Source organism: Vespula pensylvanica, chromosome 7 (genome assembly GCF_014466175.1).
Source record: "Vespula pensylvanica isolate Volc-1 chromosome 7, ASM1446617v1, whole genome shotgun sequence".
Classification (NCBI taxonomy): domain Eukaryota; kingdom Metazoa; phylum Arthropoda; class Insecta; order Hymenoptera; family Vespidae; genus Vespula; species Vespula pensylvanica.
This window is the reverse complement of record NC_057691.1, coordinates 1,667,064-1,692,149: the sequence shown is the minus strand read 5'-3', so window position 1 is coordinate 1,692,149 and position 25,086 is coordinate 1,667,064. Positions and strand designations below refer to the sequence as shown.

General features: G+C 30.1%; 1 protein-coding gene across 9 annotated transcripts in view; it reads left to right on the top strand.

The window, feature by feature from the left end:
* The window catches only part of LOC122630575 (mitogen-activated protein kinase-binding protein 1), a 117,679-nt gene that overhangs the window by 61,661 nt on the left and 30,932 nt on the right, over window positions 1-25,086 (top strand). For all 9 annotated transcript variants that reach the window (XM_043815189.1, XM_043815190.1, XM_043815191.1 and 6 more), the window contains one exon: window positions 12,064-12,155. In XM_043815189.1, coding sequence (XP_043671124.1) covers window positions 12,064-12,155 — 92 coding nt within the window. The remainder of the gene's footprint in view (window positions 1-12,063; window positions 12,156-25,086) is intronic.

The window sequence follows — 25,086 nt, the reverse complement described above, 5'->3', positions numbered from 1 at the left end:
CGATAATAGAAAAAGAAGATAAAAGAAAAAGAGAGAAAGAGAGTACCTGGAGGAACTCAAAGTCCTAATGGAGCCACAATTAATTATTACCGAGCAATAAGCTAATAAACAAGCGGTTACCCTGGCTCTAATTATTTGCTGCAGGTGATAAGCATGAACCGGTTTCAAGTTAGGTTGCCCCTACGGCGAACATATGCGTTCGGTCTAATAAACGCATCCGCAGTTAAGCGTTTCTTGTTCGCTAAGCAAACCTATTGTTTTCTTATCTATATTCTATATATATTGTACATAATATATTATATATATTTATTATGTATATTATATATACTTCTTATATATCATGCATATATACACACACACAGAGTTTATATATGTATGTTATATACATGAAGAAATGTTTTACTTCGTTATCTCAAAAAAAAAAAAAAAAAATGAAAAATTATATAAAAAATAGTGAATCACCTTCTTTGATTATAAATATCATCGTAATTATCATTGTCCTCGCTATCGTAGTCGTCGTCATAATCATTAAATATTTTTAGTCAATGATCCTTCAGATTTATTATTTGCAGTTCGTTCTTTGCTCACCGTTTATATGTACTTACACCACCGTTTATATATACCATGAAACGAGCAACAACTCTACTCGAGATATCACTATCTTTGACTAACCTACTGACGCGAAACTGTTGTTCACCGTTTATTCCAACCTGTTAAACTCGTTCAATGTGCGTTGCTTTTGACGTACGTTATTTCTCACGAGTTTAAAATATACTTACGTACGTATTACTATATATTATACGTCATCAGCATACGTGCAAAGGAATTCTTTCAATTTCCCTTTTATTCTTCTTTATTATCATCGATTAATTCGTTAAATAAAAAATATATATATATATATGTATATTTATATATAGCACGTGTTGGCATAGTTCTACGCATCGATTGACCAAAGCACTTGTTAACAAAGATTTTCTATTTCTTTTGTAAATCTATTATTCTAAATTTTATTATTCCTCTTTAATGCATTTTATATGCTACCTTTAATACTAATTTTATAACGTTTAGTTCAATCGTTTCGAATGTTTCTTGATACACGATGTCGAAAAATATTTTTTGTTTTTTTTTTTTTTTTTTTAGGATAAATCGAAATGTTAAAATTGAGATTAATCGTTTGTTAAAAGGAAATGAATGTCTCTTGTGAAATAATTGCGTCGATCGTATTTTTATTTTATTTTATTTTTATTTTCTATTTTTATTTTCTATTTTTTTATTTTTTATTTTTTTATAGTAAACGTTTTCATCAACGCTCGTTTCGATGCTTGTATGTATACAGGATATGTACTTAGACTGTCTTCATAACAAACAAGATTATCATACCTTATAAAGACCGTACCTGGTATAAATCACTACCGTTCCAGATCTCTTGCTCGGGATTTATCATAAAAAGAAGAACGATACCTGTTTCGTTCCTTTCCTCGAGATATCGTAAAAATATCGTGGCAAATCAATTTTGTTATAGTTCAAAAGAAGTAAAGAAAATCTGAAATCACGTTTATAAATATCTTATTTATTTCTTTTTATCTATATCTTTTTATTGGCTAAAAAGGAAAGTTCTTTTTATATTAACTGTCTACAACTTTATGTAACTTTGAATACACTGCGTACATCTGTGCATTTGTAAAATTTTATTTCGCTCTTTTTTCGTCATAATTTTAATTGCCACTTGTTATTTCGATTTTTTTTTTGTTTCCTTTTCTTTTTCTTTTATGTTCAAGTAGAAATTGTTCTTGGTGTGTGTATACGAATGAAAAATAATTTGTAGACGAGTTAAAAAGAACGAGATAAAAATTAGTTTTACATTTAAATGTAAACTTTACTGTAAATTTTACTTACATTTAAATGTTACTTTACTAAAGTGTAATATAACTAATACTACATCGGTATAAATAATATTACAAATCTCACATATTATATAAATTATACACACACATATATATATATATATATATATATATATATATATATCGAAGAACGAAAAATGATTTATAGACGTTTTAAAAAAGTCAAAGTAAAAATCAATTTTAATATATAGTACGCTATAAACAATACCTATAAATCTCGCATCTAATTCTTATTCCTGGACAAGAGAAAAAAAAATGGAAAGAATTAAGAAAATAAATTAAAAAGAATATTAATTACAAAACAGAAAAAAAAGAAGAAATAAAACAAAGGTCACTTTTTAACGATCTCTCTTTAACAATCTTTCGATCGATAGATAATAAGGAGATAAGAGGAACAAAGAAGGAAATAACGAAAAAGGAACAGATAAAGAGAGAGAGAGAGAGAGAGAAAAAAGAAAAAAGCGAAACGCGATCAATCTCACGACTTTCGTAATTAATTTGACCGGAGAGAAAGGTCTCCCTAGGGCTGCACCTTCGTTCTAACACATTCCTAACGCATTCGTCGTGTGTTATTTGCACGTGGCAGAAGGGAAACACGACAGACCAACGGGATAGAATATATACACGAACGTAACAACAGGGCGTGGCTTTGTTTCCTATGGTCGTCACATGGAAAAGGGATACCCATAGGAAACACATAATAGAGACTGTGTTAAATCGATTCTCATGTCTAACCAAACTAATACATGCGTGCGTATATATACGCGATCAGAAACTAGCGATAAACAAACGGTGTAGACAGGGATATGATGGGGGTTGTAAAAGAGAATGTGGTGAATGTCCTTTTTTATCTTATTAAAATTTTTCACGAGTCGCATTAAACGGTCGTTTAATTATTATTACTTATAGTAAGATTATTATATTTAAAAGGAAAAGGAATATAACGGTGACGTATAAATGAAACGATTTTTAATATAATTTATTATTTTCTTTTGTCCTTTCTTTTCTTTTTTTTTCTTTTCTTTTTTTTTTTTTTGTAACATTTTCTAATTTTTGTAATTATCTTATTTTATTTCTTAACAAAGAAATAATTATTTATACTTGAATGTTATATTTAATAATATTAAATTAATTATTTAATTATGTATAATTAATTATTCAATATTAAGTAATAGTAGATTAATATTAATATTGTTAGCATCGCGTTATTGGAATATCACGTAAAAAAGGATTTTTCAAGTCTTATTTATCACGGTTTTCGTTATAAAATAAAATCTTCGTTCATATCCGAGGATTAGTCTTCGTTAACTCGAATTTTTGTGTTTTACTTGAAATTATTATATCGTGTAGTTAATTAACACTGGTATAAAAGTTATACTATAATAAGTTTTACTTTTCTCTCTCTCTCTCTCTCTCTCTCTCTCTTTTTCTTTATTTTTTTTTTTTTTTTTTTTTTAATTATGACAAAAAATTGTTACAAAAGTTTCTCAAGATAATTAACTTCTTGTAATCTACGTAATCTCAAGATGCAACTGAATTAAATCTCTCATAATTCAAAAAAGAAAAGAAAAAAAAAAAGAAATTGTAAACAAGAACCTTCATTTTTTAATACAACATTAAAGATTTACAAGATCAACGAAAATATGATATTCGATTTGGATCTCATAAATTTCCGATACACATAAGATTCCCATTAATACATTAATATACGATTGAACGATCGAATTATACATATTATACTTTCTAACGATTATGTTTATCCTATTGCAAAATAAGTAAATAAGTTATTCTAAGGGAATAAATGAGTGAGGAGAAGCCACTGCCGGGTTGATCGGTTTAGCGACCTTGCGTGTCAGGGTCACCCTCGATTGATCTTACGGTGAATCGATAAATATTTATTGCCTTTAACGTTCGTTCGCGTCTTGGTGACGACAACCTTGAAGGAATCTCTGATGTTATTTGCACGATTCTACGTATGCACGTTTACCTTTTATCTTCTCATTTTCTCTCTCTTTCTCTCTCTTTCCATCTATCTCTTTCTTTCTCATTCAAGCGGACGAACTCATTACGTAAGGCGACGTGTATTATGCGAGAAAGACCTTGTCTACCATCGGTTACGCGTTACGTCACCTGTACACGTTGGATGTAAGCTGTATAACCACCTTTGCCAATGCTGCAGCTCCTGCTGCTGCTATGGCTGATGCTGATGCTGATGCTGATGCTGATGCTGATGCTGATGCTGTTCTGTTCTGTTGTATTCCCCCTATTCGTGTCATTATTATTGCTACCAGCAATACTCGGTGATGATTCTCATCTTCCTCGCGAGTTTCAAAGTCCTCACGACCGAGCTACGTACATGTACAACACGTATGCGTATATTACGTATACGTATACGCACACGCATATATCGCGTTGTACTCATAGTTATTTTCCTCTCATTAAAGTCATGGCTTCAACGTTTCGATCGGACTCGTTCTCATCATGGGAATTAACGTTTAAGATTGTATCTATTGTCATCTTTTAATCGACGGTTATTATCGTTCTAAGAATTTGTTTTATTGTCACGTATAAATTTATGCACGTACGATTTGATGGATAAATGGATGCTTGTAGGGGTGTGTTTTATTTCGTAGAAACTTTATTCCAAAGTTAATTGTTATTGCTGATGGATTTTTCAGATTGATTCTGTTATTATCTTTTAATCGATAGTCTCTATTTTTTTTTTTTTTTAGAGTTTGTTTGATATTTATGTATGCATGTATGCATAGATGTATACATGGATGGATGAATGTATACAGTTCGTTTTGTAGAAAATTTATCTGAGAAACTGCATTAATCGATCTCTCGATTTTCGTTTTGTTTTGTATCGAACAATATCTATTATTTATATACAATGCAATCCTTAAATACACGTGAATGCAAAATTACGATATATCAACGTTTAACGCAATTCAATCGTGATATCAATATAATTTTTTTATTTGATCTCTACTCTATTATTTAATAATAGCTGAACGTATAATATATTTCTAGCGTAAAAATTTCCAAGAAATTAAAAAGAAATAGAAACAAAAAAAAAAGAATCGTTGCATCAAAGGATTAGCCAATAATTGATGACAACGTTTACTTGTGATAAGCTTCACGATTTCTTGAATATTTTCTTATACACGTTTATTTATCGATAATTGCCTCAACAAGCTTGGTCAATAAAAAGAGACGCTTAATAACGTTCCAAGAAAAAAAAAAAGAAAATAACAGGCACATATTTTTAATCGTAGTTAAGTTTTACGGTAGTACCGATCATTTACGTTATCACACGTCGGAACTTGCTACTTGTGCTGAACGATTTAGCGTGGAAATATATATTTATCTCTTTCTCTCTCTCTCTCTCTCTCTCTCTCTCTCTCTCTCTCTCTCTCTGTCTATCTGTCTATCTGTCTGTCTGTCTGTCTGTCTGTCTGTCTGTCTGTCTGTCTGTCTGTCTGTCTGTCTCTCTTTCTCTTTCTCTTGTTAACGCCCAAGCAAGAGGCTTTTCAGCTTCTCGAAGCATCGTAAATCGATCAGGTTGGACCGTTGATTGGTCTTATCCCTACCAACACCATCACCACCATTACCACCATCACCATTAACCATTACTACCACCAATAACCCACCACCCCACCCCACGCACATACCGTTATTGTTTACGCGCGACAAGTCAATGCGTTTTCGCGTGAATGGAGGTGGCCCGGATGGAAAGATCGGAATTATGGATTTCCATATTTGGTTGATGCCCACGCATACAGTAAAAGAACGTCGTCTTCTCTCCGCTCCTTGATACGAGCTATAACACAAAAAGAAAAAGAAACTATACGCATGCACGTGTGTTGCATATATGTACGTGTGTATTCCATTTGATTTTATATCAACTGGTTAAACCGACCAATCAGCCTTCATCTTGTTCTTCTCTTATTTCTCGAGTTTAATTATCTCGGTCAATGAGCGTGGTATGAAGCATATAAACAGTTTCATGACACTTTTAAATTGACGTTTACTTTCCATGATATATGTCTCTCTGTGTAGATGTGTGTGTAAACTATTGTGTGTGTGTGTGTGTGTATGTGCTCTGAATTCTCTTTGTTTTGCAATGATAAGTGTTTTATTGGTACGTCGTAAAAAGAAAATATTATTATCTTATTTTCTTTTATTATTATTATTGCTTTATTTTATTTTATTTTATTTTATTTTATTTTATTTTATTTTATTTTATTTTATTTTATTTATCTAATTGTATTTCGTCAAAATTTAATTGTAGATATAAGACGTGTCTAAAAATTTGTTGGATACTGTCGAAGATATAATTTCAATTATGTCAGATATATATATATATATATAGTCTTTCTTACTTTTGAAGTTTTTAATAAAGATCGATTAAATTCAATAAACTTTTCAGACAATATCGAAGATTATCGGGTTTCTTTTTTCTTTTCTTTTTCTGAAAAGTTTATAAAACATCGAACTTTTAATGACTATCTATCGAATCTACAAAATTTCAATATTGATAATCATATTGGAAATATCTATAGTATAATTAAATTAAAATATCCTTATTTCGAATTTGTAATAATTGCCAATTGAATCTTTTTGGAATTTTCAATATCGATTGAAATCGAATATTAATAAACGTATATAGTATACATTTTGTTAGTATTATTATTTTCACCAGTACGGAGTTATATCATCGCTAAAAATATCTTAATACTTAAATATGTAGGTATATAATATCCTTGATTCAAATTTTTTTAATATTCTTCATTTGAAATTTCAATAATTGTCAATCGAATTTTTTGAATTTCAATATCGATAATAATAGTAATATATATATATATATATATATATATATATATATCATATATTCATACATCTTGTTACATGACTTTACCAAATATCGAGATACACATACACACATAATAATAATATATATAATTTCGGATGATCGATAAATCTCGTGTTAAAGCACCCTTTTAAAGGGGTTGACTTGGACTTAGCATAAGCATGTTGTTCTTAAGAAACAAGAAACGAGAATGAAACGAAGGATGATGTATGCATCCTCGTAATGCATCCGTATTCCGACAAGTTATAGATCATTATGATGGAACGGGTGTAGCGCTGTGTTGGAGAATAATTTCTCTCTCTTTCTCTCACTCTTTCTTGTTCTTTCTATCTCCTTCTCTCCTCCTGTTTTTCTGTGTCTCTCTCTCTCTCTCTCTCTCTCTTTTTTTTTTTATCGTCAGCAGGTAGAGGGAAGTAAATGCGTAGACGATTTAATGTGAAAAAACCAGAAAGAAAAAAAAAGAAACATTGGCAGTTCGTATGCAAGGACGACAAGCTAGCTGGTGCATCATCGCTAAAAATGTATCGACCGGTTTCATGTTATTCTTGTTTTTTCCTAAATTTGACTACCAATTTAACCCTTTGAACGACGTCATTTTACAGTGTAGTACCTCGTTAATCATTTCACTAACTCTCTAATTATTTCTTCCCTATCATTATCTATAACGATAGATATGCCTTATGTATAATAACATATATTTGGATAGCATATAATAATTTTCTATAAGCGTTATTTTCTTAAAATAATCATGCTTTTTTCTTCCTTCCTTCCTTTCTTTTTCTTTTCTTTTTCTTTTCTTTCTTTTTTTTTTTTTTTTCCTTTAAATCGAAAATACTTGGAATAGAACACCTTTATATATAAATATAGTCTTACCAATTTCTAACTTAACCGTTTTATAACGATTGGAAATAAATAATTAGATAATTACTCACCCACACACGCACAATAAAATTTTATTATTCATATATATGAAATTTCGATTATAAAATATCGTATTTATTGATTTGATTAATTGCGATAAATATTTATTTATGATAACGAATGCGTATATTCAAACACGAAAGATACTTTTCTGTTTTTCTAAGAAGAATTTCCGGTCGATTTCGAAATAATCCAATCGATGTTCTCCATGGGATCATAAAAAGAGAAAGATAGAGACAGAGAGATAGACAGACAGAGAGATATAGATCGATCGCATTTCAGGTACACCTACGTATATAGTATAAACGTTTTATACACGTGAGAACGTTGATCGGTATGGTATGTGTACATATGTACATACATACATATACATATATACATGTACGTATGTGTATATTATGTATATATGTGGGCACGAATGCGCGTGCCACGGATATCTTTGTGCATCTACGGTCATCGTATGTAACGTTTCGTAATGTCTACTTCGTCGTTTGATCGTTACGAAACGATTTTATGTGTTTACTCGTTGATGGACGGCCGACGATCAAATTCGACGTGAACTTGTGAGAAAGAGAGAGAAAGAGACGATGATGATCTCAATAAAAGGAGAGAGAGAGAAAGATAGAGAGATGATTTCAATAAAAAAAGAGAGAGAGAAATATATAGATAGATAGATAGATAGAAAGAGAAAAGAATTTTCAACGTGAACTCTTTGTACATGGTTTTGAAGGAGGAGGAGGAAAGAGAGGAAGAGAGGAAGGAGGATTTATTTAGAGGGCTATAGACCTCATTACAGTCGGTAATGACAGTACGGACGGTCATTAAGCCGCGAATGGCGAAGCTCTTTCGCTTCTACGGTCAGATATCTCTCTCTCTTTCTCTCTCTCTCTCTCTCTCTCTCTCTCTCTCTCTCTCTCTCTCTCTCTCTCTTTTTCTCTTTCTCTTGTATCTATCCAATCGTGCTAGCTAGAGGTTTATTCGTGTCCTAAGTAGAACGTTTGTATATGTAGCTAGTAGTAATGGCCAATGTTAGTCTTTTAACGTGAGTTGGATTAACATCGAACACATAGGTGGTAATTACTTACGTATGCAAACTTTCTTTGATTTATCAAAATAAATGAGACTTAGCTCGAATGTTACGAGCTTAGCAAGTTCCTAGAAAAGATCTTCGTATATCATTAAGCACGGAGAGAGAAAGAGAGAGAAAGAGGAAACTATGTTTGAAAAAAACGAGATGAAAGATATTTTTAATCAATATAGGATGAAACAATAACTACGTTAAATTAGATCTTAGAATTTTAAATGTGTTATATTTTCAATTGTAAATCTAGAATTTAATCTCGTTCTGATCGTATATTAATTAATGAAGTGATAATAAATTTCAAATTTGATTGTTTCTTCGTTATATATTTTATTTTATTTTATTTTATTTTATTTTATTTTATTTTATTTTATCATATGTAAATATGATTTCAATCGATTTATATCAATGATCGACAAGTGGCTTTTGTTTGAAAAATGATTTGTCAGGTTTGTCTAATAAAAAGATAAAAACGATAAAAAAGAAAAATATATTTGTATAGAAAAATAAAAATGAAAAAAATAAGAGAAGACACCTCGTGATCGATCGTCCATGAAAATATTAATTATAGGGATGTGATCGATCATCGGACCAAATGACATCATAGCATTTCCTAATTACCATTGCAATCAACTAGCGTTTGACCTATCCAATTAAGATATTCGTTCGATCAACGAACTACAGTGCCTCTCGATTCATCTAACGAATCAATGTGTCCGATCGATCGATCGTTTGATCGTTCGAAATATGACTACTATAATACTAGTCTTGTTCGCTTTAAAGTTTTCTCGACCTACGCCTCGATCTCGATTCGTCACGACAACGTTCGAACAAAACGCGTTACTTCCGGTGACGTTCATATTTTTCTTCGTCTTGATGACATAAGAAAAATCGACGGAACTAAAACCAGTCTTGTTTCTCCTTTTTATCGTTATTATTATTATTATTATTATTATTTTATTTCTTTTTATCACGAAAAATAAATGACAATGATAAAAGCCATCAATATCCGAGATAAAGATTCAAATGATTTTTTATTAATTTTGTTCAATCCATATCGCAAGAATAATAAAACAAATAGAATATAAACGTATCGATTGAAATCGATTAGATTCGTTCGTGGTAAAGATCGTAAAAATAATTATTACAAGTTTTATTATACCCATTAGTTGATTTTGTCGATAACGCCAGAGTTTGTATTATATTTATTTTTATTGACAGTGCGTGTCGATTTTATTTGAAAGAGGAGAAAATTAAAAAAAAAAGAGAGAGAGAGAGAGAGAGAAAGAAACGTTCTGTACTTGGACGTTTAAGTAAAAAATAAAATAAAATAAAATGTAATAAAATAGAAAGAGAAATAACAATAAAAGAAAAAAGAAAACAAAAACGTATGCAATGATTCAAGATCAATATTAGAAAAATATTAATATGGATGAAGTAAGTAAGCGAGCGAGCAACTAAGTAAGTGCGTTCTCTCGTTCTATAATATGTCTACAAACATAGATAAGTACTACCATACATATATGGTATGTAAGTACATAGCTATATATATCGTGTCGATCGAGTTTTAGAAAGCAGCAATATACGTTTTCTCATCTCGCATCTTTCTCTTCTTTCCGCGAAGAGAGTTCACCTCGATGACGTTGCTGCGACCATGCAGCACGATGATTCCTTCTTCGGTATTACTAGTAGTAGGTACTCGAACATACTAGAAAGAAAAAGAAGAAGAAGAAGACGAAGAAGAGAAAAAAAAAGGCCGGTTTCCATCCTTTCACGTACCATAAATGGCGGTCTCGATCCGATCGAAAACGCATATAAAAGCGATCGAGCGAGCCAGAGAATTTCCTTCGACGTGATTTATGCATCTAAAGTAAATGGCCACTTCGTAGAAATCGATAACGTATATCCTTTCTTTTGAACTAGGAAATATGAAAACATTTCGATGAGAATTGTTGTTCATATATGTATGAATGAATATGTGTATGAGTATATATATATATATATTCTTTTCTTTTATTAATATCAATTTTATCATTTATTAACTTTATCTATTAATACCAACATATATCGTATTATTATACGATTACATTCATATAACAAATAATAACATATGATATAATAATGTGTATATATATATATATAATACATTATATAATATATATACATAATTTATATAATTGAGCATAGATTAAGATACACAATTTTATATATATATATATATATATATATATATATATATATATATATCTTATAATTTCTTTTATTAATCGATTTTTAATTCTCAACGAACGAGATACAAATTAAGATCGATCAAGATTGGAAAAGAAAGGGGGCGGTAATTTTGGCTTAAAAAAAAAATTCGATCGAAAAAAGAAAAGAGAAGAAAATTTACATATTACTATCCTCTCTCTCTCTCCCTCTCCCTCTCCCTCTCCCTCTCCCTCTCTGAATAAAAATCAAGACGCATGCTCGCATTTTCATTAGCACGAACATTCATTGTTTCACGAATACTTTCCCGTGGAAGGCGTTTGCGAGGCGTAATCACTTTGTTCGACTTTACACGCTTCGTAATTTTTCGAATGGATCGTTGAATCACGGCCTTATATATAAAATAGCCGACACAAATTCCAATTGAATCCTGTAAATTAATAAATCTTTATCTCGGCCTTTCGAAGAAGGAAGAATCTAAAGTTCATTAAGTTTCATTAGCCGCTTTATTATTTCTATTTAAATATAAAAATGCTTTTCACAAAGATTATCGATCGATTTGAAGTATACTTTCTCTGAAATACACGTACACACATACATATAAAAAGAAGACTCATATACAGATATACACACACAGAGACATATATACACAGAAAAACACGTACACAAATATACACATAGCGACACGTGCACATGTACGAACTTATAAGAAAGAAAAAGGTGAATGTTAGAGAGAAGGTTGCAAAAGGTAAACAAACCGGGTTTCTCCCGCGCAACTGGTTCTACCCTCGATAAGAGCAAGGTCAATGTTAGCAGCAACAGCAACAACATTGATTCGAGGAAAAATATTCTGGATGAGAATATAAAGTTGCTCTCTGTCTCTTTCTTACTAGTTCTCTTTGTCACTCTCCCTCTCTCGGTTCTCTCTTTCTCTGTTTCTCTTTCTTTCTCTGTCTTTTTTGTGTCTCCTTTAGATGATCTTGGCTGGTTAGTCGCGTTGTTCCTCTCATCGAAACCGGATACGTTCGAGCACGCAAGCAGCACGTTTGTGACCCGTCAATTTCGATTTGTTTCAGATAAAGCTTGAACGAGTGTTGGGTGTAACCGTATCAAGCAATGCAGCTCTGGATTGCGACGCTACGAGCGAGTTGGTCGCCTATCCTGCCGGGTGAGTCTATTCTCTCTATTTTCTCTCTTAGGTCGCATATAATCGACCCATATATATATATATATATATATATATATATATATATATATATATAGTATATATAGATTTATCGACTTTCGATCCCACTTGGCCCACTTTTATAACCAACTCTAATCGTTACGTTCAACTCTGGTAACGTTAAAAAAGAAAATTCGTTTTAACGGTGTTTAACGCCGTGTTTATCTAATTTGTGTCTACCTTCTAATTTCACCGTTTGAAATATTATAGATATAGGTATCTTTGTGGATATATTGCATATGCATGGATAGATATGTACGTCGATAATTATGTATGCTTGGATATATTTGCACAAGTATTTATATATTTATATATATATATATACATATATTATATATTGAATTGATCAATCAGTAATGTTAGAATTTACATTATTTTCTAGCTAAATAAATAAGATATTTTCTTTTCTATTTTTTTTTTATTATTTTATTATTATTATTATTCTTTGTTTGTTTTACATGTTGAATATTATTAACTAAGCTACAATATATACAAATTTAAAATATGTACATCGAATAATCTCTAGTATAATAACTTTAACAATACAAAAATAGAATGCTTTATTTGCGTTAAGCGAATCAATAGTTTTAATTATTGATCTTTGAATTATGACCGTAATTACAGTGTAAGATTTATCCAGGCATATATACGTTGAAATGTATAAGAAGTAAAGGTGCACTGTGAGTTCTGCAACCTTGCCGTATATCTTTCACAGATAATTACCTCGACCGTAACGATTTTTCGAGTACTTAATTATTAACCCTCTTTCGAACGGGTCGACGCTTTCGCTTTACGAATCTACTGACTTTTAAAGGCCGACCTGTTGTATTCATGGGAAAGCGATAAATCGATCGAGAAACTTTTGCATAAATCAATGTAGGAAAAATATTAAGACATAATTTATACGTTATGTTCGTGATATATTTTAAATAAAATAGATATTCAACGATAAATGTTTCATATCTTCTTAACCGTAACAGATTTTCGCAAACAAACACATAACTTCAGTTTAAATAATAAATTTTCACGAGTTAATTACTTCAACATTTTTTAATTAAACAAACAAAAAAAGAAAGAGATTTAATTTAAAGTTCACGTGAAATTTAATTTTCAACTTCGAGTACATAAAAAAAAAGGGGGGAGGAAAGAAAAAGATAAAGTAACGCTTGAACTTAAATAATAAATTGTCGTCACGAGTTTCTCCTTCCCTCTTTTCGGAATTGAAAAATTAAATTTACCCGTGAAGCTAGATGATATCAATATATTATAATTAGAAAATGAATAAAAGATATGTTTCGTGAACTTGCACGTTATTTTTGTTAACTGTTTAAATAAAATATATTTTAATGAACGTATATATTTAAACTCTTCTTAACTTTTAATATCGACTACGTAAGAGAGACCTTTCAATTACATAAAAAAAGTACCGTTCGAACTTAAATAATAAATTATCATCACGAGTTTATTTCTTTCCTTTAGAGTGAAATTTAAAATATTATATTATATTAAATATAATAAATATAATGCGATAAATATATAAAGTAAGAAATATAATACAATAAATATAACATAAAATTAGAAATATTATTATACGTATAATAATTAATTATATTCTTGACTATACGTTAAATCTATTAAACGTCTAAATAAAATAAATGTCAATCGACGAATATGTCTAAACTTTTCTTAATTCTTCAAATCGTTCTAATTTTTTATATCGATAGAAAAATTTTCTAAAATAGAAGAAATTCATCGCGTGAACGTTATCACCAGTTTAATTCCATGTTTTCTCATTGAAAAGTTAAACTTTTTTTAAAAATTTCTGCAAAAATATAAAAATCGAGAACGAAAAAAAGTATCGATAAAAAAGAAGAGAAGGAGAGGTACTCACGTTTCTTCTATTGGTCACGGATAAGCACCTACGGTGTTTCGACAAAAGAGCCGTACTTCTCGTCTCTTCTTCTTTTGTCTTCTCTTCTTCTTCTTCTTCTTCTTCTTCTTCTTCATCTTTATCTTCTTCTTCATCTTTTTCTTCTTCATCTTCTTCATTTTCTTCATGTTTTTCTTCTTCAGTTTCTTCATCTTTTTCTTTTTCATCTCCTTCTTCATCTTCTTTTTCTTCTTCCTCGTCTTCCTTTTTCTTTTCTTTTTTCTTCTCACCGTGACTTCAATGGAAGTATGGCGAAAGTACGATGAAGAGATTATTCCGGTTTTATCGTGACAACGAGAGAGTGGAACGAACGTTTTCGTTTATATTCAACGAGACCGGGATCAACGATCGTTCGGTGTCCTTCGACGACAACGATGATTGGATCACCTTGCAATTCTGTCCCGTGTCTTATTGCAAAATTACACTTATCTATTGTTCTCGATTTTGCAACGGCAAAAGTAAATTTGCTGTATGAGAGCAACTTTCGCGTGAGCTCGGTTACTATCGATAAATTTATTATTTTTTATTCAAAGCTGAACGGTGATCAATCGTTTCGTAATCATTTCTGTAATCGACTATTTCATGTAAACGTAGGAATTTTAATCGGGAACTTTTATCGATTAGAAAAAGGGAAGAAAGATATTGATATTATAGAAATTATTAAAAATTAATATTAATAAATTTATTATTTTTCTGATAGACTGTATCTTTGTACCTGTATTTTATAGAAATCAAATTACGATAATACCGGTAATTTTTTCCATTTTTTTTCTCTTTCGTCACAATTTCTAAGATATTTCTAACGTAAGCAGATATTTAAAATCGTTATTATAATATTTCTAATATTATGTTAAGCAAAGTTGTAATGAAACTGATATAATGCAATATCGAAACGAAAGTAATTGCCATATTTTTTTTGGTAATATCTATAGTACGATATCACGAATGAAAATTAATACGATGTTACAATCGTTATTATAATTATATCTTACAGTCATTATCACTATACTATTTGTTAAGGATTAAACATACTCCTAATGATCGATGAAATATTTTCTGACAAAGTTATAGTAATTTTACGATATACATATTTTTCTTTTCTTTTTTTTTTTTTTTTTTATTGGAAAATCATTAAATTATATATATCGTATACTTGGAAAAATTTCGTATTCTACGATCCAAAAAAGTTCTAACATTTTTTTCTAATCCATCGTACACGATTATATTATAAAATACTTGCACTTTGATTATCAACAACCATCTCGCGAGATAATTTAAAAATCAACAACCTATTGTACGAGCTAATAATAATCTCATACGTAAGTAACTAAGTAAGTACTTACTTCGGTATACAAAAAGAAAATACTTGAACGACAACATGGAGGTGTTACTTAGTCACTGTACATCAAGTGCCTTAGCTGCAATTGAAGATTAAACTGAAGTAGATGACATTGAAAAAATGTTAATAGAATTAGATAAATAAAATACATAGTCACGAGATAATGCGCGACTCGTACATTAGATGAGTATGTCATAGAAATTTTGCAGAGTGTCCTCATTTAAAATCTATGAAGAATGTTTTATTATTTTCTGAATGAAAAAGGAAAAAGAAAGAAAAAGAAAACATCGTATTGATATTTTTCAATATTGTTATTACAAATAAATTATTGATTCGGTATATAATCAAAAGTGTGATCATTCGAATGATTAATGATTATTAAATCGTTCATGACCTTTGATTGCATGATTTTGATTATTTCTCTTATTCATTAATCATTGATTACAAATTATTAAATAACAATGATCAATAGTATGATAATACATTAATCATAATTACCAATCATTAATCAGATCAATGTTTCGCCCAACTCCAGCATTAAATGATTTATCGACTTACGTGAAAGTTCGAGTTGGTTTCTTTTGATTTCATCTCATTTGACATCTTACTTTTCTCCACCCTCTTAAACGTCAATTATATTGATATATTAATTTTACTAGATAAACGAAGTTCGAGCATGCAAATGTATTTGTTCATTCCTTCGTGTTCTTTTAGGGGGGGGGGGGAATACTAATTACATAAAGCGAATATAAAATGAATATGTATCGATACCACTCGAAATTTACGGATTGATTACAATTTTATATTTATATTTAATTGATCACACTTTTATATTCATGCAAGACAAATTATTAAAAAGAAAAAATAAATAAATCAATTAAAATGAAAATTATTTTTATCATGTATTCTTTCAAATAATTAAGTTAACACTTATTATTCATCGTGCTTTAACACTATTTTTTTTTTTTTTTTTAATTATTTTTTCTTTTTTTATTCTTCCCTAGAATCAATCCCTACGTATTAAAATTGGATTATTTTTAATATATGTATCAAATTAATGAAATTAAATCGGAATGTTTAGTTTCGTAGAATCAATGAAATATCTTTCGTAATAGATTCTACATATCTACATAAGTTCACTGTTATAATAATAATTATTAAAATGAAAACAAATTAAATATGTTGGTATTATCGTTTGAAATGACGCATTATTAATACGTCTAATTAATTACATATCAAATCGTACGAATATACATGTCAAATCATTTTGATTAAATTCCGGAAAGTTAGACAATTCGCAATCGTATGTCGTCCGAAATGCAATAAAGTATGCGCGCGACGATAATAACGCTGTTGAGAGTCCGGAAATCGGGTCAAGAGAGAGGTGAATGGACCAAAAGATTCTGTGTCTCGAGCGTACAGTCCCTCTAAGCATATAGGGAGATCCGCCTCGCAGCAAGTATAATACATATAAGTAGGTAGGTAAGTACTTATGTACAACACACACACACACATATATCTATGTGTAATATCTATGTATTACATGTAAATACATAGGTACATCATCGAAGCAACGGTTAAATCGTCGATTCGCCGATCTCGATTCAAAGATTCGAAGATCTCAAAGATTCGTGCGCGTGTAGTCGAAGCGAAATAAACAGATGTGTGTGTGTGTGTGTGTGTGTGTATCTGTGAAAGATGAAAATGCGTTCGTAGTATACATCAACGTGATAGCATCGTATCTAGTACGTTTTATGCGAGATGAGTCAACTAGTTAGGGTGTCTCCACCCCCATCCCCTGTTCTCACCTCTCTTTACATCACCCCTTTTAATTCCTACCTTTTCATCTCGCCTCGACTTTACTTCTTTTTTTCTTTTTTCTTTTTTTTTCACTTTACTCACTTTTTTCTCAGCCCTTTTTCTACTCTTAATCGTTTAAAAATGATGAATGAATCGTGAAACGATCTAAAAATGTTTGACTTTATGATATAGGGTGTTTCAAAGGATAATTAGATATTCCTACTTCTCAGATGTAATGGGATGTAATTAATGTTTTTATGTATTTAATATATTTAAGCATTTAATTAACAGCTGTTCTTTTTTTTTTTGTTTTTATTTTCTTTTCCTTTTTTGTTTCTTTTTTTTTTTTTTTTTGCTTTTTATCGTTTTAAAATGATCAAGGGATCGTAAAATGATTTAAAAAGGTTTAGCGTTTTATACAGGGTGGTCAAGAATAATTAGTTATTCATACTTTTTAAATACGATAGGATGTAATTAGTGTTTTTATGTATTTAATGTAATTATACGCATTTAATACGTAATTAAACATTTAATTAATTGCTCTTTCCATTTTATTTCTGATCGTTTAAAAATGACCAATGGAAAATTAAATGTTACTCATTATCTAAAGGTCTATAATAGAAAATTATTTCTAATGAGACGTATAAAAAAAAAAAAAAAGAACAAAAAAAGATTGAAAAGAAAAGAAAGTCATTAAACTTTAATAGGTTTGTAATGAAATATCTATAATACGAATATTTTACAATATGTAATGTTTTGTTTGAACCAATATGGCGTTATATTCAAGATAAATTATCGATTTCATTCTTTATATACATTTTTGTTTTCTTACACACAAAATATTCTTCTAGCTTCATCCATTTCCTTCATATTATTATTCATGTATATTAAAATAAAAGTACATGAATATTATCGTTATCGTAGGAAAATTTAGAACGAACATTCATCGTCTCGTTTTAACCTGTTTGACCTTTCACATGAAACAAGCTTTAACACGTTATGGTAAACCTTTATGTAGCTCAGCTGAAAATCACGCGGACGTGCCTAATCGATAATGAAAGTCTCTCGACGAAAGCTAATTCGACCTACGTTTAAAGATTTTTATCCTTAAATAATATATATATATATATATATATATATATATATATAATATATATAGATACACACATACAGTTAAGTAGGTATATTATCTTTCAGAAGTTTAAAACTAAGTAGAATTCTTTCGTATCATTCATTGGCACGTAGCCGAGTACCTCTCATCGTTAACTATCGTGTTCGCAAAGTCGTCGAGATTTCAGGGACACCGTTTGCATGTCCGACAATTTTTTTCACAAATTTTGAAAGTAAATATACTATTTCTCTTTTTTATACATCGCGAGGTCCCATTTTATACTTACGCGAGGTCGCTTAAAAATCCCGCAAGATATTCCATTTTAAAGAAAGAGATAATTTCTTGATATAAAATATAACGAATCTGATCATTTGAAAAAAGATAAAGAGATTTTATAAAAAGAAAAAGAAAATGATAAAAATATATAATCTAGATACTCCCCGTATATTTTTTTTATTTTAAGATTGATCTCAACATAAAATTAGGATCGTGGTTTTAGGATTTATTTGGACGTACATATATATATATATATATATATATATATATATATATATATATATCGATCGATCGATCGATCTATCACATCTCCGACGATTTCTTTCTCGCGAATTCGCGAAGATATTATACCTTACCGCAGTTCATCGACTAATTGCAGGTCGAACTAATTATCGTCTATCCGCAAAGCTCGCACCTGCGGTTCAACGTACCGTTCCTATTGCAAAGTAGTTAAATGGTTTTACACTCTCGCGTATTAGCTTAATTCTAGCTGTCGTTGTCGAAAGAGAAACGTACTAAGAGAACGAGTGAAAAAGAAAGAGAGATAGAGAGAAAGAGAATTAGTCGAGTGCACGCGTTTTAATAAGCGACCCACCACGTTGTGTAAAAAAAAAAAAATAAACCGGATGCTTTGCAGAACCTGCTGCGAGAATCCACTTGATTTGCATTATTTTCAAAGCACGAACAGACCACCCTTAACTTCCTTTCTGTATCTTTAAAACGCAATTTTGACAACATATAATAAATTCGATCGTCTGAAAAACGAAACATCTTAAAAAAACTCGATATCTTACGATTATTTATATCGAAAACTTTCAAAAAAAAAAAAAAAACATTGTCAAAATATTATTCAATGCAGAATATTATATTTGATATTATTCGTGCCGAAACATTTTCCGTAATATCATTTGACATCAGAAATAATCAATTTATTATGTAAATTTGTACGATCGTAATAAATATAATTATTTTTATAATAATTATATTTTATATAATTTTTTTTGTAGATACCTGATATTTCCTGTGAACGATAAAAATAAGACACGTGTTTGATTTGTAAGTTGAAAAAAGAACAGAAGAAATTAAAGAAAAAAAAAAAAGAAAAGAAAGAAAGAATTAACTAGTAAAATCATCAACGAGTCAATGATCCAACGAAATTACGATCGATCTAGCGACGAATAAACGGAACGATCTATCTAAGATATAATTCCAATCGAGATATCGAGATCATTTTCTCAAATAGACTAGTTCTAATTGAATCTAACGTAGTCCCTTGTAATTTGATGTCACCGTCATAATTCTATTTCCCATCTCTCCGATCTCTCTCGTCTATCTCATTTAAATATATTTCTTTACATTTATATTTAAATATCTTTTTTTTTTTTTTATCGTCCCAATGACTTGATCAAACAATTTCACGATCGATGTCAGGTTTTTTTTCTTTCTTCCTTTCTCTTTTTTTTTGTTTTTATCTTTGTATCTTTTCCCGTGTATCTTTCTCTTTCTTTCTGTGCGTGTGTGTGTGTGTGTGTGTGTGTGTGTATGTGTGTACGTGCGCGTGCATGTATTTTTCGAACGATATTTAAATCGACGGAATTACAAAGGAACCATCGCGAATCATCGAACAATGAAGCTAATAATGATTTTTCCCAGACGTTAGTTTCGCCTTTAACGTGCTTCATGGTATATCGTTATCTCGATCGTCCTGACTTTCCAGAACTTTCGATCCGACTTCCCCTTCCGGTGATTCCATTTCGCATCTTCTCCATCTTTCTCTGTCTTTCTCTCTCTCTTTTTTTTTTCTGAACATAGAAGCCAGATTTTCGGTCTTTTTTCTCACAAGAGCATCAACGACGTATTCACATTCTTCACACTTTCGTTTATACAATATATAAAGTATTTTATATATATATATATATATATATATATATATATAATCATTATCATTTATCTCGATCTAACGAGAGATCTACGTACGCGATGGAAACACTTTGAAAAGTTGATGATTTTGTATATAATCAAGTTTCTAACTAGTTTCTCTCTCTCTCTTTCTCTCTTTCTCTCTCGTTTCTTTTTACAGGACACCGTTCTTTCTCACGCAAAGATCATGATTGTTTTCTAAAAGATTTTCTTCTTTGCTTATTCTCGTATCAACTCTAAAATCATTTTTACCATCTTTGACTTGATAATTTTCTTTCAAGGCCACGCGAAAGTTCCTCTTAGTTCTCTCCAGTTATTCATCGTTTTCGCGCGTACACGGACATACACACATACATACCTGTAAATATGCACGTGTAAATAAACACAGATACCAGTAATCAAAAACACCGATCACGTGACGCTAAGAATCGCCAAGAACGAGAAAGAAAACGAGAGTCGTATGTCTGGAAGACGTTCGGCTCGTCGTTCCGCTCTCATTTCTCTTCGTATCTCTTATAATAAGGAAAAAAAGAAAGAAAGAAAGAAAGAAAGAAAGAAGGAAAGAAAGAAAAAGATAGAAAGAAAGAATTTCTAATTTCTTTGAAGAATGTTGCTTCGAGAAAATAATCGAATATATTTAACATATGTATGTCGGTTAAATTTTTATTACACGGTTAATCCAAGAGCGTTAAAGTCCAGTAAATCGCAACGTTCTCGACGATCGACCCAGTGACCTTTAAACTTCCGACCTTACAAAATTCTCGCACGTTCGAATCTATGAACTAATAGAATACAAGAGCTCATTGCGATCTATATATTGTAGTTAGATATATATGTATATACATAGCGTGTTCGCGTGTTACTTTTACGTACTCTATGTGTATAATACATTTTGTGTACCAACACGTACCAGATCGCGTTAAAGTGTCTTTCAGCGAATTTTGAAAGGACGATCAGTATCGTTTCGTCTTTCATCGTTGTAACACACGATTCCTCTGGTATCCTCGTTTTGTAAGTATTATATATTTTTACGTAATATATTATTTTATATATATATATATGTACTTTACATTATTATATTTATATACATATTACATTATTATTTATATATATATTACGTTATATTTATATATACTAAATTCTTATATATATACATATTACATTATTATATTTATGTTACAATTATATTACGCACATACACACACATATATATATACATATTAGACTATTATATATACATATATATAGTACATATTATATTTATATAGATACTATATACACATTTTAATTAATTATTAACATACTATCTTATTTTTGTTTCTTTACGAAATAATTTTCTTTTATATTATTATATCGTATATATTGATCATTTATTTATTTATTTATTTATTTATTCAGTTATGTATATGCGACGATCGTTATATCCCGAAACTTATCGTTTAATCTATGTCACGATCAACGTAGTTATTTATGTGTTCAACATTGCTATCGTTAAATAAGCGAGAGAACAAACGAACGAATGAACGGACTTCTATCGTATTTACGTTACTCGTGCACACCCGGTGTGTGCTAGTTTCGCTAGGTCGAAGCCACGGAAAGTATGGTGCCTCCTTCACACGGCCCCGAGCCTCCCCTTTCATCGTGTTGTCCGAAGAAAGAAAGCTACAAGTATATACTACGTATCTATTTTAAAACAAACCCTATAAAACGATTCACGATTCTCAAAAGGATAAGTAAACAGTAATGGTAACGTAATCAACGAGAAATTTCATTTACACAGAACGAGAAGAGAAAAGTAAAGATCTAATTTTCCTGAAAATAATTAAACGAATTTTTTCTCTCTTTCTTTCGTTTCTTTTCTCTCTCTCTCTCTCTTTCTCTCTCTTTCTCTTTTTTTTTTTCTAAAAAGAAAGAAGAAGCGCATTGTTTAGAAAATAAAATGTTAAAGAAATACAGGAGAAAATCAATTTTCGTAATATTTTATTGGCGAACTTAATCTCGATAAATAAAATATTAAAGAAATAGAAGAGGGTGGAAGGGGAGAAATCAATTTTTGTAATTTTTCATGGGTAAACTTGACAGACACAAGAACCATGCGGAAAATTATATCAACGTTACGGTTAGTCTTGCGTGCATCGACGATCTTCGAGATAGCAACATCACGATTCTCGAAAGGAAAGGAAGTAGTATAGGTAAACATAATTTTATGAGAATTTCATTCGTAAGAGTAAGAAAATGAATTACGATGCGTAAAAAAAAAAGAAATTTAATTTTCTTGGTAATAATTGAGAATGCGTTCTCTCTTTTTTTTTTCTCTTCTTTTCTTTTTATTTTTTTGAAAAGAAACAAATGCGCTCTCCGAAAAGAAAACGTAGAAATCAATTCTCATAATTTTACAAAGATGAACATGTAAACATGAGAACTATAAGAATAGTTAAAAATTATATTAACTAAGATAAAAAAAAAAGAGAGAGAGAGAGAAAAAGCATATAAATAAATATAATCGAGAATTTAATTTTTTCATCGAGTAATAAGACGAGTTTTTGAAAGGAAAGAGATGCGTATTTTACAGGGGAAAAAAAAAGTGTAGAAATTAATTATGATAATTTTTATTAAGGACGAGTACGTAGAAAAATAGGAATATAATCGAATTTTATGAATAAAACATCGTTCGATTTATGAAGAAAATGATCGGTGAGATCTTTCGAAGATCTTCGAAGATTCCAGTAATAGCGAAAGATCCTTTTTCGATTGCTGAATAATTCAACGATTTCGTGCACAAATTCAACGTCTCAATTTCTCATGAGAGTATCTTTCATTTAAAGGCCTCCTGGCGATATTCGACAGATCAAGTTCGTCTTCATTTTCTTTTTTTTTTTTTCGATATACTAGTTTGAGACGCATTTAAAAGACACAAGACCTCGAGAAAGGTAACGAGTGACGTTATCGGCGCCATTGTTATATACATACTTGCTATCAACGAGAAACGTTGTTATAAGTCTATGTAGTTGTATATAACTATGTGTACAATGCAAATGTCGCTTATCTAGAAAGGATAAGACAATTTTTTCTTTTTAGTTTCGTTTCGTTTCGTTTCGTTTCGTTTCGTTTCCTTTCGTTTTGCTTTGCTTTGTTTGAAACATCACGTCGGTCGCTTCTTTTAGAAATCTCGATGATAACTACAAGAAACATGTGTGTGTTTGTGTATAAAGAGAAAGAGAGAGTGATCTAAATAATTTTTAACGTGTTAAGAAGTACTTAGAAATAAATAAATGAATTGATTTATTCGAATACGTTTAATTATATTTTAAGAGAGTGTATATATGGAAAAAGTTATTGTCATATATATATATATATTATTTGTTTCTTTTTTCTTTTCTTAACAAATCATGATTATTCGCTAATTCTTTGTTTTTGAGTAAAATCAATAAATTGTAATTTATAAAAATAAAATAAGTTTTTTTATCATATCTTAATTTTCTTATGATTTTCGTTATTTCAGTAAAATCGATAGATTAGATTCATTATGTATTACATATTGATTTTTCGATAATTTCTAATTTTTAATTAAAATCGATAAATCGATTCGTTTTTTATCGTATCTCAATTTTCTCATGATTTTTATTATTTAAGTAAAATCGATTTATCATTACATTACAGTACATTGTATATCACATATTGATTTTTCTTTTTCTTTTATATATATATATATATATATATATATATATAAAGTTTTTAATTAAAATCGATAAATTGATTGACGATGATAATCAACTTGTCAGATGTTGATTTTAAAATAAATTACTCGTGTTAAACATTCTCTTTGTTGACATTTTCTCTCTCTATATTTTATTTCATTTCTTTTATTCCGAAGGAAGCTTTTCAGAGTAACAAAATACGAAATGTAAAAGAAAAGAAAGAAAATAGGCGTACGGGGTTCTTTAACCTCTCGCTTATCGTACGTCAATGTCAGGCTCGTCTTTCACGGTTGAAAGTGAAGCAGAAACGGAAGTTGCTAGCGCCTACGTAAATGGTGGTAGATCCTCGTACGGCTGAGGAATACGAAGAGAAGAAGAGAATACTACCAACGGCCTACGAAGCGATCGAGAAAAACGATTTGCCAAGAGAGAGAGAGAGAGAGAGAGAGAGAGAGAGAGAGAGAGACGAAGAGAGGAAGAGAGGAGTTGGCTAGCGATTTTCTCAGTAGCTAGTAGAAGGTCGAATGAAGAGAGGTTTCTTCTGTTCAATATTGAGTATCTAACAAGTTGAAGAAATAAGCTCTCGTCTGATCAGTATAGGAATTGACTACTGTCTATTTGTTCCTTGTGAATTAGCTTTGGTATAGCTTTTTCAAAAATTGTTATCGAATATTTTAATTTTTAAGTCTATCGAAAATTTATGTTTGCATTTATTTTTTTAAGTAAAAGAAAATAATAAATTCGTATATTTGTGTGTATGTGTGTAATAACCACATAATTTTTGTTAATATTAAATTATA